General features: G+C 39.2%; 2 protein-coding genes across 2 annotated transcripts in view; one reads left to right on the forward strand and one right to left on the reverse strand.

The window, feature by feature from the left end:
• The window catches only part of macrod2 (mono-ADP ribosylhydrolase 2), a 479923-nt gene that overhangs the window by 384009 nt on the left and 75986 nt on the right, over positions 1–19928 (reverse strand). The window lies entirely within an intron of this gene.
• On the forward strand, positions 4424–15320 carry flrt3 (fibronectin leucine rich transmembrane 3). Its single transcript, XM_007546308.2, has 3 exons — positions 4424–4751; positions 10733–11484; positions 12168–15320. The coding sequence occupies exon 3, from the start codon at positions 12210–12212 to the stop codon at positions 14160–14162; it is 1953 nt and encodes a 650-aa protein (XP_007546370.1). The 5' UTR covers positions 4424–4751; positions 10733–11484; positions 12168–12209; the 3' UTR covers positions 14163–15320.

Here is a 19928-nt window from a genome sequence, read left to right on the forward strand (position 1 = left end):
CAGGAGGTCCCGGAGGTTGACAAGTCCAATAGCCACCATCCCCTTTCTGAGCTAGTCTGATGCTCTCTCAGCCTCATGTTTCCCCATCTAAGCAGACGACACACCAGCCACCACAAAAGCAGCCGACAAAAGACAAGAAGAGAAACAGCTGATTTAAGGTTTTTTGCTTGTCTACGAACCCACGTCCCGAATGAGTGCTGACTAAGGCCTCTAAGCAGCAGGATGCCCCATGTAGTCTCTGTTTTTGTTGGTTCTTTAAAAATGAAGAAGGGTCATCCTATCCTTCACATCTGGGATTTCCATTAGAAAAGACTAGAGCCTTAACCCAGCCAACACTGCATTTATATGCATGAAGACTCAAATTCCATCAGTCAAAGCTCACTTTATCAACTATTTTGGCATCAAAAATTACATTTGAAACAGGCTCACATCCATAAAATCCGACATCCGTGGTCTTTTTGCACTTTCACCGACTTGTGCTTTTGCTCTCTCCATTCATGTCACATTGATTACATCCTTTCCAAATCAAAAATGTGAATGTGGCAACAAAACTAACAGCACAAATCAAAGTTAAACCATTTTGATTCTGACAAGCTGCCTTTCTGGATGGAAAAAAAAAAAAAAAAATCAGAAATGAAAGGCCCAAAGCAAAGATCACCGACGACCGCCTGCTGAGGGTGAATATGCAAATAGAGCAGAAGGTAAATTAAACACAAAGCGGGGGTTTTGGCAGCTAGCTTTAACATGTTCCTGTTAATTTGGCATTGGTTAAGAACATGTTAATGTCAATAATGAATTCGAGCCAGAGGATTGCTGCACAGGAGGCGCAATCGGTCCATTTTCCCTCATGAGCCTCAAAGCGGTTTTGGGATTTATTGTCTTTTTATAACAGGAACAGCCATAACACCGAGCTTACATAGGACAAATCCAACTGTGTCCATGTGTCCCGCAGAAAAGTCCAGGAAAGTAGGACACAGCCAGTCAACTGTAAACCCCCACGTATCGACTGTAGCACATGCAAAAACAAAGTTAATCAATTATCTGTTTTGATGCATTTGATGACGCAAAACAAATAGGTTCAGAGTATTATAATAAAGACAAAGCAGAAACTAGACTATAAAAGGTAGAAAAATCAAGCTTCACAGCAAAGTAGGAAGCAATCTTAATTGTCTAAACACTAAAAGTAGCCAGACAGACTGGAGCATGTCCTTGGGAAAGGAGAGCACCTTTCCCCTTCAACAAAAGACCAACAGGGGCAACAGATTTCCCCCAGTCTTGAGATAACAGAAACCCAACACCTTCGTCCTCCAGTGGGGCTCTTTGTACGTCTAAGAGGGGGGTCAATCACCAGTCGCTGACAGATGTGTCTGCAGTCGATTTAGGAGAGGAAGACATGTTGAGGTCAGACACAGATTTCTCTACTCCGTCCCCATGGAAGGAGGACACGGATCAGGCCAGGATGTCCGAGGTTGACCTTTTATCGCCCTCAAGTCTCTGACAGACAACACCTGGGCTATTATAGATAGGTTAAGAAATTGCTTCTCCTCTTTTTTTTTAAACATGTGCTTTAGTTAACAAATTAATAGCATGCAGCCAGGAAGGAATCTGGAATCCCATTGTGTCGCAAACAAAAGTGAGAGTCACTCCAGCTGGAAAGCAAACAAATCAGAGAACCTCCAGTGGAGGTCTAAGTAGTTTCGGCAGATGCTCCGGGCTTAAGTGTCTGTTCAATTAGGTACTCCAGTTAAGACGGCAATCATGGTCTAAACCCTGTGCTGCTGAGGCTGAAGTTGGATCACATTCTGTCCCTGGCAAAATGCGAACACGGGATGATGAAGACAGCCATTGAGCTTTTCTCTTGTTTGTTTAACACCCCATGAACATAGCTCAGCATATATTATCGCCAAGATACCCTGCGAGCAGGTCTTCATTTTCAAAACGCCAGCTTTTTCCTTTCATTACTGAGCCTCCAATTTAGCTTCAGAAAGAGATTTTTCTTTGTGATTTTTTTCTCTCTCCCGTTTTAAAGATGTCATTAATTATTACAGAGCAGCATCCCTGTCGTGACAAACAGAAAGATATTTCTGCATCCCCACAGCAAGAGAATACAAAAGCTCTCTAATAAATCTGAGCGTTCACTGAAAATTAATGCAGACCCTCGAAGCACTTAAAGCCGGATTGTAAAGGTTTGAGATAATTATCGAAGGCAACGGTGGATGACAAACAAGGAAGGAGTCTAAAATTTCTCACTTGAAATTTTACAGCTCTCAGAGAGCTGATCTCTACAGGCATCAACAAAATGATGCCATTCAACAAGAAATAAACACATGGCATGGCAACGCAATGTGTGGGACTGTGGGGTCCAACTTGTCATGCAGCCAGATGGGTGAAAACCCAGGAGATGACGCAGGCTAAGAGGGTGTTGGCCAGGTCAGACACTCTTCTGTAAAACCCCTGACCGCCTCATCTCTGCTTTGGACCCAAAGGGAAGCAGAACCTGTTGTTTGGCTTCATCTAAATAGAAAAAGAAAAAAAAAAATCAAATAAAGGTGAAGAGGCACTTCAGGTATGTTAAAGCAGCTTACGCCCATGCTGTATTAATGCACTTATTTGTAATTATCTAAATGCAGGCTCATAAATAGAGGCCTGTATAAGCAGCTGTACAAACCAACTTTCAACATTTTGTCACGTTACAATTTGGTCTTGGGGACTTTTGTCAAACTCAAGAAAATAATTGTAGCAAAGAGAGGGAACAATGTGTTCAAACATGTTTTACAAATCAAAATCTGAAAAGTGTGGTGTGCTTTTGTGTCCAGGCCCTCTAAGTCAAGTCTTTGTTCAACCACCGTTCTCTAAACTTACAGCTGCAAGCATCTCTGCTATTCTTGTGTTGACATTTTTTTCAAGTATGGCTCAAACTCAAGGAGATTAGATGTACAACATCAACTGGATTTAGGTCTCGCCTTTGACTAGGTCATTTTAACACACAAGATGTAATCTAAGCCATTGCATTATAGTTCTTACTATGCGTTTATGATTGTTGTCCTGCTGACACATCTATCCCAGTCTCAAAACTTCTGCACACCGACGGGGTTTCTCTGGGATTGTATTTATCTCCATCCATCTTCCTGTCAACTTTCACCTGTCCTTAATTAAAACAAGCAGTCCCACAGCATGATGTAGCCACTCACATGTTTCACTGTGGGATGAGGCGCCTGAGAGTGTTATTTTTTTACAGTGTTCTGAATCTAGGTGAAAAGTTCACCGAGATTCAGGTGAACTTGAATCTAGGTGAGTACTTGAGTCTTATCTAACTCAAGTACTCACCTACTCAACTACTTTCTTTAACCTATTTTCTATTCTCCCTATGAGACGACCCTTGCAACTGTTTTCTGGTAACCGTTTCTCCCACCTGAGCTGTGAGTCGCTGCAGCTTTCCAGTAGCGTTAGTATGGGCCTTTTGGCTGGTTTCTGACTAATGTTCTTCATTATGCCATTTGTTCACTAGTGTTCTCTATTAAGACTCAAAGCTTCACAGAACATCTGGTTTTATACAGAGATTAAATTGCACACCAATTAGGTGACTTTTGAAAGCAAATGGTTGCACTGACTTTTTAGGAAAATCAAGGTAAAATGGAGCAGAAAAATAAATGCCACATTTATTTTTTTTTTGTTTTGTTTTTTTTTGTGGGGGAGGGGGGGGGAAGTTCCAATTCACAATTACTCTACTTTGTGTTTGCTTAGTATGTAAAATCTCAATGATAGGCACTAAACCCCCTCCTTCAGATCCTGCAAAGATAAGTTAAGATAATGGATGGGTGAATGGATAAAGGTTTGTTATAATTTGACAGAATGTGCACATAATTTCTTACAAACTATTCTGGTCCAACATCAGACAATAGCTTTTTGCTGTCAATGTACAAAAAAAAATAAAAATAATCAGATTTTATTTAGCCCTTCAGGTATTTTCATTTTTAAAACACTAACTCATTTAATTGTCTATTTGTACAAAGACTGAAAAAAGCACATCTGAGATAAAACACCCCTTGCAGAGTTTCTGACAACTGATGACATCCTTTATGGAAACCTGAAATTGATTTTGTTCTCTAGATCAAGTGACACAGCTAATAATAGCTTTTCTAATATTTATCAACATTGTCACACATGTTATATGCTTGTATTTTTGGGGTCCTCTTCTGACTTTTGTGGCACATGGTGAGTGAATCTCTGCTTTTTCCTCTTTCCTCCACTCCCCCTAGTGCGCCTAATCGGAACTGCATCTTCAAGCACCAAAACAGAGACCATGACGGAGAGAGAGACAGAGAGAGAGGAAGAGAGAGACAGAGAGAGAGAGAGAGAGAGAGAGAGAGAGAGACCAAAAGAAGGAAGGACCTCCCCCAGATGACATCAGAGCTCTATTGAAGCAGAGCTAGAGGCGCACACAACTCCACATTTGTACTGAGGTCCACACTTGCGCCCATGTCCTCTCACAGCCAGTTGATTGTGTATTTGTGTGAGAGGGGCTGCCACTGAAAACAGAGCAGTGCTGCTACAGATAAACTCCAACTAGCTCTTAATCTGTGTGAGTTAGGAGGGTTTATTCTTCGTTTTCGTCACTTGGATCTGCGTTTCAATTTTCATTAACCTGGATTGGATTATTTTTTTTTTCCTATTTATTTTTATTGTCCCTCTTCTGAGCCGCATTTAAAGAGGATACCTGTTACTTTTCATTTTGCTGGTTGTTTTGAGAGGTAAGTAATCTTTCTGCTGGTACAGCAGTCCTGTTGGAAGTGTTTCCCTTTTCTCTCTTTTTGCCTTTTGGATTTTCCCTTCGACTAACTGAAAGTAATGCAGAATCCTCGGGAGTTGCGTGAATCTGAACTGCTCCCATTTTCCAGGCGAATAATACCGGGTCCTGTCTATACTGACAGGCGCGAATCTTTTTTATATCCATAATAATAAAAAAAAAATGTGAGCGAACCTTTCCCCAAACACAAAAAGCGTTTCTTCAACTGCACAGATTTTGCAGCACAGAGAATATGTTTTTATGTCACCAATTCAAGCCTTTTCCCCCCGGTGCCTGCCACTTGCTGCTGCGATCTCTACAAAATCCCTTTAATTTTGTATTTCTAACAAAGACAAAAAAAAAAAAGAAAAGAAAAAAAAAAGACACCAACTCAGTATTGTTTTCCCCTCAATCACATTTTAGTCTCGGCACCACTAGTGCACAACGCAAATCTTTGCGCTCCTTGCAAATACTCCAGATTTTACGCACTGCACAGAGAGGCGCGTGTATGCATGGGAATGGTCTGGGATGAATATGCAAACTTGGAGGGGATTAGCGGGGTTGACTGTCTGGAGCAGACAGTCAACCCCTCGGTGTCGCAGCCTGAGAAGACACCCCGGTGCGCTCCTGAAATTGCAGCGCAGATCCCGCGGAGTTGGACATGAAGGGGCAGCTGGGGAGACTGTATGCCGCCTAAACGCTCGTTCTCCGTCGCTGTCTGGAGTATGTCCATCGATTGTTAGCCCAGATCCAACGAAAAAAAAAAAACAAACAAACAAAAAAACTGTCATCATAACCTAGTTATATGCTTTAGAAAGGCGTGCAATGCAACGCGCAAATTTATGCAAGTTTTACGCGCATCAGGACGCATATAGGTAAGCACAATCATTCGCAAAATTGCACGCTTGCAATACAACAACCTCGTTAGCACAGGAACATATCCCTAAAACTAAAACCAACTCGGCGCTATTCTCCCTTCATCCAAACTGATATTCATCCTATTAGTCCAATACAATATAGCGGCATGCCTATTGGCAACACCGAGGCAGGGACAGTTGTTAATCCAATTTAACAGAGCCTTTTATCTTCATGAGACGATAAGGTCATCCAGGCTCTAAATAATGGCCCCAAGGCTGTGCACAAGCTGTGCACCATTTCTGCACACAGCAAACTTCTTGCTTGTCCTCTCATGGAAAGCAATTGCGGTTTCCCTTGTTTTCATTATGGAAAAAGATAGCTGGTTAAACATGGCAGTCATGAGGACAGGCCCAGTTCCTCTCTGATAGCTTGCCTGAGGCTAAAGTCCCCAGTCAGTTGTTTTTCAGAGGGAACTCATATGGAAGATTAACAGCTAACCAGGTCACAAAGGATGGAATAATCTAGTTGAAGAAAAAAAAAAAAAACGCATAAAATATACACTTATGCCCAGTTTCATGTGGAGAAATGTATATTTTGGTCGCAGAACTGCAGGCCCCAATCTAAAATAACCTAATGCAGTTCTTTCATATTTTACAGAGCCACTAAGGTGTATCTTTTACCAGGTTTTCCAAGATTTAAGAAACAAATTTCACACATTTTGTCAAGAAGAAATCCAAAGTTGGGAGAAAACCATAAATACTGTGAGAGTGCCTCGGATAGAACAGCGGGGAGGTTAACAAATCCCTTTATTTTGGGAAAGGTGTCCGGCCTGAGCCGAGATAGGTTTGTGCAGCTTAGCAGAAAAGCATTCATGTCTTGGGTTTTGCTGTCAAAGACACACACACACACACACACACATACATACATTTCATCTCGCAGTGCCTACCACCCCCATGTGGGGAAAAACAATTGCAGCTGCTGCAGATCTCTCCTTTCAGCCAGCTACAAAAGAGAGACCCCCGTCTGTCTCGGGCCTATATGTTATTAATGGGCTAGCAAAAGTATCATCTGTTCAGCCTATTTAGAGATAACACCAGGAGGCCACATACCAAATCTGTGAAACATTCAGAGATTTTTCTTTTCACCCAGTTTTTGCTTTTTTTATTGTTGTTGTATAATTTGCGTCATTTAGATTTCGAATAGGATCATGAACGTTCCATTGTGATTTGGCAGCACAGTAGACCCCTGCCAGGTACCCTGATGTCTTCATCCAAGAAATAAGAAATACTCTGCCTATAAAACACATAAACAAGTTTCAAATAATAACTGACAAACTGACTTTCAAGACTTTTACTTGTCCATTACTAGAAGATGTGCCTATAATTTAATGATATAATACTCATAAATCAATCATGTTGTCCACTTCCATTGAAAAAAATCCTACATTAAAATAGCTTATTGCGCTATTTTGCACATGCACACGTTTCTGAACCAATCACAGATGCAACAAAAACTCATACCTGTGCAATCAGTCATAATTCGAAATAGTATTGTGAATTAGAGTGAATATCAGAACAACATAATAACAGAATTGATTTCCCAATGGAGAGCTCTACTGTGGTTCAAAATTAATTTCAGAGTTCATGAATAATTTAACAGCCAGCCATTACAATTTCTATGCAGCTCTTTCCTCTATAAATGCAAGCCTACAAAACTTTCAGTATTTTGCTAAAGTAAAAGTCATCATGTTCTGCAATAATTACACAGGCATGAAATTGTTTGTGCTTGAGGTATTTTGTAGCATTTCTTGTGGAGTACATGACTCCAGGGCATTGAGGCCTTGTCTCTGTTATTTCAGACTAATGTACATTTGTGTGTATTCTGCTCACAATGGCTATCAGTGTCCAGCTTTATGTCTCTTCTGCTCTTCTTCCCTGTAAACACACTTGCGCCCATTTTTTTCCCCCCACAATGGTCAATTTAACTTTGCCAGTTCAGATTAAACGAAGCAGACTCCACTCTATAAGAGCTAGTGAAATCCCACTCTCCTGTTGGCAGAGCTTATCAAAACGATGGAGAAAAGCATCCATCACAAAAGAATAAAGAAAAAATAAATAAATAAAAAAATTTGGCACAACTTCAATTGCTCCAAAAAAACAAAAACCGTTCAAAATGTAAATAAATGTGCAAAATAAAGGGCCATTTATGACAGGTTAATGCAATAACAATGCTTGATTGATTCACTGCTTAAATGAGATGAGTTTTAATAAAAAGTTTACATTTTTATAACCCCACCCCACCAGCCCCGATCCTCTCTGTGAGGCTACAAGGTCTACATGCTTGCCTTGGAGCAAACAATGAAAAGGGGCCACTCTCTCCTGAAATCCGATGAGTGGAGGAAAAAGAAAAAAAAAAGTAGGGGAGAAAAGTATCCCCCTACTTTTCCCAGAGCGTGTCCAGGCCTGAACACGCTCTGTTAAATTAAGCAAAAAACTTACCCAACATACCAATAATCACCATCTGATTAAATAACTGCCCCCTTTTTGTTTTACACCTTGACCCTAAGCTAGACTGCTACCTAAGGTTCCAACAATTCTGATGGCAAAAAATAAGCAAAAAACAGAGGTCGGCATGGGTAGCACAAAATTATTATGGCAGGATAAAAACAAAATAACAGCAACAATCCTTCCTGCTGTTCAAACATAAGATATAATACCACTATAAACTGTAAGGGTTATTTTGAAACAAAGGCAGACATCTGAAAAATTTTGTAACTCTCCAGATAGTTTTAGTAAGAATGCTGTTTCTTTGGTTTACACAATTCATTTTCACAGCAAGCTGACTTATTTCCAAATAGGCTAAATTGATTTTTTTTTTTTCTGCAACTAAGAGAAAATTGTAAGAGCATTCTTTCTGTTAGCTCTTCGGCAGGGTGCAGCAACAAGTGGAGGAAAGGGAGCCGAAAATTTAGCAGCTTTGACACAGAAACTTTTTTAAAATCTCGGCATAAGTTCTTGACGTTGTCCCGTTCATGTCTAAACTCTATGGTGTACCATAAATGATGAATGAATCCATGGCACAACCTTAGAAGTCAAAATTTGCTTGATGGAACAAAAAAAAAAAAGAACACATTTTTTTGTAAAATGCTAAATTTCCAAGCAATTAAAATGAAACTACATATTTAACAATATTCATCAAATGGAGAACTTCTTAGAAAAAGAATCTTTTTCTATTGAAATAGCTCAACAAAGTGCCGCATTAAGAGTTCATTCCAAGAGACCGATATGTCACATCCCTCTACCATCCTGCCATTTTGTAAAACTCCATTACTGTATTTAATCTTTTTTTCCTCTCATCAGACTCCCTTTATTCCACAAGTTACTGGAGGTCGCATCTGGTGCTTTTTTTCCCTAGACTCTAATCTACTACTAATGTAATACTGGACAGAGAGAGCCCATGTTTAGATGGAACAGAAGGAAGGGGGTGGGGGCGTGGGGGGGCTGTTATTATGAGACAGCATCTCAGGAGTTGTAATCGAGTTACAAGCCTCTCAATTCCCTAATCTTCTCCTTGTCAGGGGTTACAACTGTTAAACGGCTGGGCTTCTTGTTTCTAATTTACCTTTGAATGTTTTACAGCACACGGTAGCAGGCATAAGGGCACGCGGATAGTTACGGAGCTATTGTGTTCTGAGAGGAAACGTAACATTTTCTTTGGTGAAGGAAATCTATTTTCGTGAACAGAAAACGGCAGTCGGTGTGTGTACGCAGAGGATGAGGTGGGCGTGAAGGGTCACACGAAGTAGCTGGGAGCAGCCTGGTGGAATGCAACACCCATCCTCTGCTTAACATGAAATTCAAATGGACTTCATATGTCACTGGTGCCTTTCACAGCGCGAGTAATTACACTAAGCTCTGACTGGATCCGTTTTTGTTTCACGCAAAAGAATTTGGACAGTCTTCTTTATTTTTAATCACAGGACCGGTTCTCTTGTAAAATACTTAGAGCTCAGCTATGCATTGAAGCGGAGAGAGAAGGGCACATGAGCTCCACCCTCCCCTATTGTTGAGTTTGGGGTCTAGATCACAGATGTGTTTTGCATGCACAAGCATTCTTTCCTCCATCTCCATAGAAAAGATTTGGTTATTTAGAGTAGCTGGGAGTAAAAGGTCAATGGACTAAAAGGCAGGAAAAGAGGGGGTTTTTGAATGTGACATTGTAAAGTGGTTTTAAGACTGGAATGTACCTATAAATCAAATTTGGTAAGGTACCCCAAAAATATTTGGTTTTTCTATCCAATAAATATGTTTAAACTGCAAAGTCCAACGTTTTTTATTCCTCAGCTTTTATTAACAAAAAGGAAATAATTCTATTTATTTATTTATTTATTTATTTTTTTGGTTGATCTAAAGCTAAACTTGGAAGGTCAGACATAAAATAAAAACTGAAATCAGTATCAACTAGGAAACAAGCTGATCAGTCAATTTCAGTAAAACATTTATCAAAATTAAACTTAATTGGCTTGAGTGTTATAATAATACTATTATTCAATTAATTACTAAGTTTTTGTACAAATGGTATTACTAACGACATTTGTAAAAGAGAAATTTGTGACAAATGTGTCTACCACCCATAATACTGTATATTGTATATAAATATTTACTGCCCGATTTAAATCTCACATACATTTGTGCTGAACTGAACAGGAATTTGGATTCTACCGCTGCAATTAAAAAGCAAGACTTGTATGAAAAATATTGACATGCTAGCATTAGCATGTTGCTATCAATTGCCATATTATTATGATCGAATTGGCTAGTAGGTGAGGAGCTGCAAATAGCATGTTGTTTATTATCATATTTTATTAGCTGATAAATGATATTCCAATATTAGCTAAAATAGTAAAAGCAGCTATAATTATAAAAGATTACTATTTCAGGTATAAATATTGAACACTTCGGAACATACTAAAGTTAGATAGCAAGTATTTGCTAATGTTCATATACTAGCTAGAAAGCTACTATAAATCCCAATATTTTGTTATTTGAGCTTTTCTCCACTAAATGTTATCTTTGTGATTTTTTTCAGAGCACTGTCCCAGGTTCCAGGAGGCCATGATGACTCGAGGTGCAGATGCATGAGGGAGATTGGGCCTTTCAGGAACAGCAACTCATCCCGTATTGCTCTCTAGAGAAAGAAGGGGACACTGGTTATCTGCTTCAGGAAAAAGATCTTGAGCCCTGGATTAATGTGTGTACTGGCTCAACAAGGAAGCAGAGGATTCTGGGTTACCTGAAAGCACGGTCGGCACAAGCAAACAGGCCAGGATTGAGCCTGTGGCCAAGGGGATTGGCATGGCTCAGACCGGCTTTGTGTCAACCCATCATGTCTGACGAGCCTGATGGCAGGAAGGATTCTTTGCCATCCGACTCACGGATCTCTATAAAAACACAAGAAAAACCTTAGGGGCTGTTATGGCTGTTGAACCTGACTACAGCAACAGCCGCTGGGATTTTTAATATCAGCTAAGGGTGCATGTTCTTTTTTTTTTTTTTTTTTTTTTTTTTTTTTTTTTTTTAGCAACAAGGGATGCTTTTTCTGCAAGCTTATCTGCCATGGCAAAGGCATTGAAAGAATGAGCCTTTGACAACACAGAAGAGGTCATCATCCAAACAAGGATCAGCTTGGCAAATACTGACCAGGTCAGGATATCACCAGAACCCATCCTCCCTCCCTTTGGACAAACCTTTTCTTTCAGTGAGGATAAGAACAAATTTAAGAAGAAATCTTGATTGGATTTTTCTTTTGCTGGAAAGGATTTACAGCCTCGTCTAAATCAGGTATTGTAAATAAAACTTGCTTAGAGTCTTTTTGATTTATTCACAAAATCCCTATTTTAAAAAGATAAAGAAATGTGGGTGTGAATGTACAGTTAAACCCCAATGTATTCTCAGGCTGATTAAAATGGGAATACTACTTTATTTTCATAGTCTTAATCGACTGTCCCAACGTTACCAACATTGAGGGGAATAAAAACTTAAAAAACTCAATTTGCAAAGGTTTTACAACCCAGAGTTATAAGAAACTTGTAATAGCCAAGACATCAAATTGCAAAAAAAATAAAAATAAAATAAAAATTAAATAAAAGCAAACCACTGCATCAAGACTCAATGCATTATGAAAGATCTAAAACTTAGTAAGTTGTGATTAAAAACTTAAGACATTCTTTCAATCACAGAGCTTTAAAATTCAATTTACCCTGAAAACTTGCATGACAAAACAAATTCCAGGGAACGCTAAAGAAGCAAAAAGTAAAACCTTAAGATAGGCCTTACGACCCTAACCCTCATAATCAGTTCATATCAGTCAAACGGAAAAATGCAAAATGATTCTTTCAGCAGTTACTTAATCAAGAAAGTGCTGTAGGCAGCTTTTCAAACCTGCAGCAATTACAAAAACTGGAATTTGGCTCCCTCTCTCAGGGCCTTGTCCATTAATCTGCTTTTTCTGCTCTTTTCCCCAGGGCCCTTTGAGTGATTAGACTGCCAGGATACACACCTTCAAGATGCTACGTCACTGCAAGTCCTTTGTCCTTTTCCTAATAAGGATTGGGCTGCTGCTGGGTCTAGCAAACCCCTTGGTCACCTCTGCCTCTTGTCCCTCAGCTTGTCGTTGTGACGGGACCTTCATATACTGTAATGACCGAGGCTTGACATCAATACCTACAGGGATGCCTCTGGATGCTACAGTGCTCTTTCTGCAAAACAACCGCATCAAGAGTTCAGGCATCCCCACAGAGCTACGCGGACTGGTAAATGTGGAGAAGATCTATCTTTACTGCAACAATCTGGATGAATTCCCAACTAATCTTCCACGTGGACTAAAAGAGCTCCACCTGCAGGAGAATAACGTCCGGATGATAACCCATGCCTCATTAGCTCAGATTCCTTACATTGAGGAACTTCACCTGGATGATAACTCTGTGTCAGCAGTCAGCATAGAAGAGGGGGCTTTCAGGGACAGTAATTACTTGAGACTGCTTTTTCTCTCCAGAAACCACCTGAGTACCATCCCAATAGGCCTACCAATGAGCATTGAGGAGCTGCGCTTTGACGACAACCGCATCTCGTCCATCTCAGAGCAATCGTTACAAGATCTCATCAATCTGAAGCGACTAATCTTAGATGGCAACCTGCTGAACAACCGTGGTATTGGAGAAATGGCTTTCATCAACTTAATCAACTTGACTGAGCTGTCACTGGTGAGGAACTCCCTGACTTCACCGCCGGCAAACCTCCCAGGGACCAGTTTGGAAAAACTGCACCTACAAGATAATCACATAAACCGGGTGCCATCTGGGGCTTTTGCCTACCTGAGGCAGCTGTATCGTCTGGACCTATCTGGCAACAACCTCAGTAGCCTCCCACAGGGTGTATTTGAAGATTTGGACAATCTTACACATCTTCTGCTGAGAAACAACCCGTGGCAGTGCACTTGCAGGATGAAATGGGTGCGGGACTGGTTGCGGTCGCTGCCAACAAAAGTGAATGTACGTGGTTTCATGTGCCAGGGTCCAGATAAGGTCAAAGGCATGGCTATTAAAGATCTGACCACAGATATGTTTGACTGTGCTGATTCAGAACTGTTCTCCACATACGAGACCAGCACAGTCTCCAACAATTTACACCCGTCACAGCCCCAGTGGCCATCGTTTGTCACCAGAAGGCCTGTGGTGAAAGGGCCTGACATCAGTAAGAATTACCACAGTACTACCAGCACTTCAGGCAGAAAGATCATCACCATCAGTGTGAAATCAAGTAGTGCAGATGCAATTCATATATCATGGAGAGTGTCACAACCCATGACTGCCCTGCGGCTCAGCTGGCTAAAGCTGGGACACAGCCCTGCCTTTGGCTCCATAACTGAAACCATTGTGCAGGGAGAGAGGACAGAGTATCTGCTCACTGCACTGGAGCCAGACTCCGCCTATAGGATATGTATGGTTCCCATGGAGACCAGCAATATTTACCTGTCAGATGAGACCCCCGTTTGCATCGAGACAGAGACCGGGCCTCACAAATCCTACCAACCGACTACAACTTTAAATAGAGAGCAGGAAAAAGAGCCTTATAAAAATTCCAGTCTGCCTTTGGCTGCCATTATCGGAGGGGCTGTGGCTCTTTTGGCAATAATCATGCTGGCACTGGTGTGCTGGTATGTGCACAGGAATGGGTCGCTTTTTTCCAGGAACTGCACCTACAACAAAGGTCGACGGAGAAAGGACGACTACGCTGAGGCTGGCACCAAGAAGGACAACTCCATTCTGGAGATAAGAGAAACTTCTTTTCAAATGATACCTATAAATCATCTGCCCGTGTCCAAGGAGGAGTTTGTGATACACACAATTTTCCCACCAAATGGCTTAAGTTTATATAAAAGTCCACACAATGAGAACAGCATTAACAACAGGAGCTACAGAGACAGTGGAATACCAGATTCAGATCATTCCCATTCATGATGATGCACACAGACATCCAAGAGCAGTGTGTGACTAAAACAGAGCGGCAAGACTTTTACAAAACACTGGATATATGAGACTAAGGGAGCAATGTTCTGTACATTTGCCATATAATTTATATTTAAGAACATTTTATGAAGACTGAGAAGATTCCAATTGCAGGCTGTCACTGAACTATCAAATGCAATTCTATATTTTAGGGATTTGTAGTAATTTGTACTGTATTTCCTTTGCTTAAGGTTACCAACCGACTAAAGAAACTCTGTGTTCTATTAAGATATGATGACTTGTCAACTGTGAAAGTGGGTTTTCATTGCTGTGTTGAACAATCAGACTTTAGGAAACCTTGTAGTATAAGCACAGGTCATTATTTTAAACTTTGTGGCTGTTAGAAAAACAAAAAGGCAAAAAAAAAGACAAGGCAAGTAATGTAAGGCACAGATGATCGACCAATTCACCAAGCAGGCACGTGAAAGCATCTTAAAGAATGAGCAGAGACGAGCCGTCTCCACTTACTATGGACCAAGAATTTTACTCAAGTATTCACCTAATGTGTGGTTATGAATAACTAAAAATGAGGTGCCATGATGTTATTATTTCCGCTTTGCTGGGTGTGTTATTTTGCTCTGTTTTACAGGTAGACAAAACACAGCAAAGCAGGGTTCCAATGTATCTGATAGGATTGTAGGCCACAGCACAGGGCATAAAGCACATCAACCTTAACTAAGTAGACATGTCTGGCTGACACATAAGATCCCCCACTACCACCTACTCTATTTGTAGAATGGCCAAATGACAATGGCGGCATTCTTTAGTACTATGTACCATACGTCATGCTAGTCTACAGGCCAAAAAAAAGCCCCATCTTGTTGGCTTTCATACAAATTACCACCGTGTCAGTGACTCCTTAATACCCCATGAGTATTATTTTGTATTATTTTCCAAATGGACACTTTTTTTTGTTGCCACAATTTGAAGTTAACGGTTCTTTACAATTGAAAAACCAAAGTGCATTTTATGCCCTTTGGCCAGTCTTGTATGTGCCTTGATCTAATGCTTATTGTATTTAGCTTTTTAAGAAACCAGTGACTTTTTTTCATACACACTTGAATATGAGAAATATTGGTCATATTAAAGAATAAAAGTGGACAAAAACAACTTTTCCCTGTCTTACATTGAATACAACAAAACTGCACTCGGAATAAATTATAATGTTTTTATTCAAGTACAATATGTCACTATGGATATGATTTCTGAGTTTATTATGATTATATTAATTTTTCAAATTCTATCTAAGCACCATAGAGCCTGAGAGGCTCCAGGGGTCCAATTTAATTCATTGATAGCTCAAATTACCCACTAAACACATCATTTGAAAATGATAGGGAATTAAAAACATCCTCTTTTTATCCTTTATGCACATTTCCCCTTCTACAATATGGGATGGGATGTAAAATTAACTCATATTGGTACCACACCACAGGCAGAGCAACATCTGCTTGAGGCTGCTGCTGTTCTATCCTGCTGGTAAGTCATGTGTAACCTAACGATGGGTCAGGAAGAAAAATGCCACAATGGAGCACAAATCGAGACACTGGACTCTCGGGTTTGATAAACCTCCCAGGCACCAGGCACACAACAGACCACCATATGGAGGGGTGGTACAGGCAGACCCTGCAGGGGATGTCCCTCTCTGCAGTGCAGAGTCTACACTGCTTCAGGCAGCATGATTGCTGTTCACACTGGCAGAGGCCCAATTAAGGTGCACATGAAATCGCTGAAGACAATTGTCTTTTTTTTTTTTTTTTTTTTTTTTTTGCAAACCCATAAGGACATTATATTAAATGATTTTCTTTTTTAAGTTTGTGAATTATGTAAGTAAAAGCATATTTCCATTAAGCTATTATGTTCACACATCCTCAGGCTTATGCTACCATATAAAGCCTTCAGAAAGCTGCAGAAAACAGCAAAGTCCTCCTGACCTCAGCGACGTCATAACCCTGACCCACGCAGGCATACGATGCCTTATTATTCATCTCCTTTGTTTTTTTTTTTACATTTCGAAACCTTAAAACCTCAAACTTCAGTGTTTTCCATTTTAACGTTATATGACAGACCAAGACAAAGTTATCCATAACTGTAGCAAGATGACATATGGTTTTCAAAGCATTTTGTATATGCATTTCTTTTAGTCATACTGAGTCAATTCAATTACACTTTACTATACAATAGCCAGGCTTTTTTTTCCTCTGACAAACTGATAACTCTGAATGGCAAGTGAATGCACTGAATTTTTATTTATTTATTCAATCCACAAGTCTACTGTTTTAGCTATTTAACTTATAAATAGTTGGATGATTTTCTCTAAATAGGTGATTTGCTTAAGGCCATCGGAGTAAAGGAGGCTGAATACAGAAGTACCTTCTCTTTTAACATATTTATTTGCAAGATAACTTACAAATAGTTATATTGCATTCAATGCATTGAAGATTGTGGTCGTAGTTTGAGAAAATGTAAAAATGTTCAGGAAGAATAAATACTGCATAACACATTAACTGAGAATCAAAATTAGTTGTTTTACCAAACAAGCTTTACCAATAGTAATTATTTGACTGTGAATGATGTCAGCAATTAGATTTTTTGTAAGCCTCCATTTTCCTTTTCTAAATTAAATATTTAGACAAAGTCACAAAAAGCCTAACCCTGTACAACATATAATTTCACCTAGCTTACACCAAGAAAGAAAGAAAAAAAACAATTTTAATATTTATACTCCATGATTAACTAAAATATATAGGCAGGTTTCATACACTCAGTGTCACTAATGAATAAGGGACCCAACAGACACCATGAATTGGAAAGTATTGGAGTGATCCAATATTCAGATATTATGAGAAACTCTTGAAATGTTTGCTGAAGTATTATTGAGCCAGAAACACGATTCAAAGTTGAAAAAAACGTAGTTCCTTTAGTCAGAAACCTTTTGTGTTTTCTTTTGTGTGTTTGTAATGACTCAACCTGGTTGAACAAAAAATAATACATTGTGAAAAGAGCATTTTGTTGTTCAGATTTTAACTAAGTAAATAACACAAAACAAAATAAGTTTGGGCATTTTGAGTGAACCATGTAGGAGACAAAATTAATGAACCAGACTCCTTACAACCCTCTGTGCAGACTTATCACCCACGACCCCTGACCCGTGTGTCCCTTTAAACTATTCTTTAATCACTGTCAAGTTCTCACTAAGGTCAAACAATCCTCTAAACAACAGAAGCTGCCTGAAGCATTGTCTCTTGCTTGACACATGCAGCTTGATGATGTTTTTCCTTTTATGTAACCCAGCGATTAAAGCTAATGGGGGCAGCTGCACTGTCTGCCCCAAGCTCCTGTTATTCCCATTGTACCGCTGTGGTCAGTCAGTCGGTCACATTTGCATACCTATAGATGCCTGCGTTTATGCTCCCCCGGATGACCTCATGGTTTCTGGTAGCTGTGCATGGTTTCTCTCCATCAGCACCATTAGTTGGATCAAAAAGTACAATCCCTGTGACCTTTTGACTGATTAGAGGTCGTGGAGGTCAGGTCAGTCTTGGTTCAGAGATCTCAAGAGATGAAAAATTGATGTATATCAGAAACCACGATGAGCAACAAGCCCATCATTAGAATGCTTTGCTCAAGAAAAGGTCTTCTGCCTTTTATTATCCAGAGTGACGCCTGAAAATATGGAGACTGGCATTTTAAAGAAAAGTCTAATATTCTCTAATTTTTTCAGAGCTTTTAGGACCCAACAAAGAGACAATAACAGGGAGAGACTATAGCTCAATGCTAAGACTTGTTTGAGTTTTCCCATAACGGTTAAGAGGTCTTTGCAAAACAAAATGCCAAAATGCCTGGAGTTTTAAAAATAAATATGCCTCATCTAAGAGACACGGATGAGGGGAAAAAAACAAACAAGCAAGGTTTTGTTTAATCCTTCCTTGTCACATTACAGCTGCACATGATAAAGAATTGCAATTGTAATGAAAATATCAATATTAGCAAAATCACAATCAAAAATGTCTGCTTGAATGCAGTATCGCATGTTATATTTGAGGCACCATCCATTCATGCTCAGGTAATATGTTTGGCCGGCTGGATGGAGTTTTCCTGTGACACACCAAGCTGCTACTGAGCAGTGCGAACATCGCGATAATGAGGGCTAATCACAGCAATATCATCTTCACAGTGTTCGACAATGATAGGCCTACATCATATTTAAGAAAGAATTCATACTGATCAGACCATTTTAGGGCTTGAATTGCCATCGTCAACAGCCTAACACCCTAAGACCTCCACTAATTCTGTTCGTGTTCCACTGAGTAATTTTGCATACAATGCATGTTTATTTAGAGAGTATAAAACAAGGGACATGATGTAACAGCTTTGATGTGATTTATTTCTGATCTACCCTCACCGAGTCTTTATCAGACTGTTTTTCTTTTTTGTTCAAAGCCGTTTTCATTTTTTTCTTACCAAAACACTGAAGAAGAAAAAAAACAACAAAAAAACCGCAGTGCTACTCCTATGTAGAAGTGATTTAACAAACAACTATATAGCTGAGCTTTGCATAGGAAAAAAATGATGCCATTTGTACATTTTTTGGCAACTAGGTTTACTTTATTATAGCAATAAGGTGGTTTAGATATGGGGAGTGGGGGGTTGATATATGCCACATTACAAAAAAGTCCTAAATTGAATAAAACTTTTCAGCAAAATTAAAATCAGTCAGTCTCACTGGCAAACGAAATTATGTTCTGTAATTGTATTGACATTTGTAATAATTTTGAAGCTCAGCATGGCATAATTTTGAATCAGCTTACATCTACTACACAGAGAAAATTATGTTAAAATAAAATTTTTCACACCATCATTTGGCATGTATTGATGCAATGATAAAATTGTCAGCAAAAAAAATAAATAAAACCACAGAATTCAGACGTTTTGCAGCAGGTATTTTGATGTAAACAGCCAGAGCTTTCTGGGTACTTTCTGTACACAATAATTGTGCTCAATCAGTTTTTTGCAGAACAAACGAAGCTTTGCATTAAGGTCTAGTTGAACCAATTGTTTAAAAAATTTATACAGACACCACAAATAATCTGAATCAAGCAGCTAGGAAGAGTTTACCGTTATTCTTGCAGGATGTCTTTTTTTCAACTGGTATATGGTAAAAAGATTATGGTTGCTTGAATTTATCAGTGGGCACAAGATTAAATCCAACTTTTAAAGCTTGTTTGTAAACATCCAACATATTTGTTAAGTTGTACAAAAACCAAATGATGAGCTTTAATCTTTAAAAGATCTTTAAAATTGACATTTCACCAAATATACTGTAAAGCATTTCAAAGATTACAGTTTCAATTCCGTGCATAGAAGTCATAAAATGTTAGCAAATAGGTTATTATACTTATATTAACAACAAGTCTAATAAAGTAAGAACAAATGTTTTTGAGGTAATATGCAAAAGATAAACTTAAATAGCTTCTGATTTTATTGCAAATAAAGTGGCATCTGTATGTAGGGTCAATAATTTTTAGAAAATTATTATAATTTAGAATATATTTTAAAATAAATCTATAGAAACAAAAATCAAAACAATGTCACAGAAAGCCTTGTAACTGTATTTTTCTAAACACTTTGATACCACGAAGCAGTGATATTTTTACTTCCTGCTATAATGCGAGGATTTCATGCCAGCCCATGCCTAATTGCATCCGACACTGAAGG

This window comes from Poecilia formosa, unplaced genomic scaffold (genome assembly GCF_000485575.1).
Source record: "Poecilia formosa unplaced genomic scaffold, Poecilia_formosa-5.1.2 Scaffold15, whole genome shotgun sequence".
Classification (NCBI taxonomy): domain Eukaryota; kingdom Metazoa; phylum Chordata; class Actinopteri; order Cyprinodontiformes; family Poeciliidae; genus Poecilia; species Poecilia formosa.

What these genes read in the sequence shown, in the direction of transcription:
- flrt3 (XM_007546308.2), top strand. Translation starts at nt 12,210, where the DNA reads ATGCTACGTCACTGCAAGTCCTTTGTCCTTTTCCTAATAAGGATTGGG.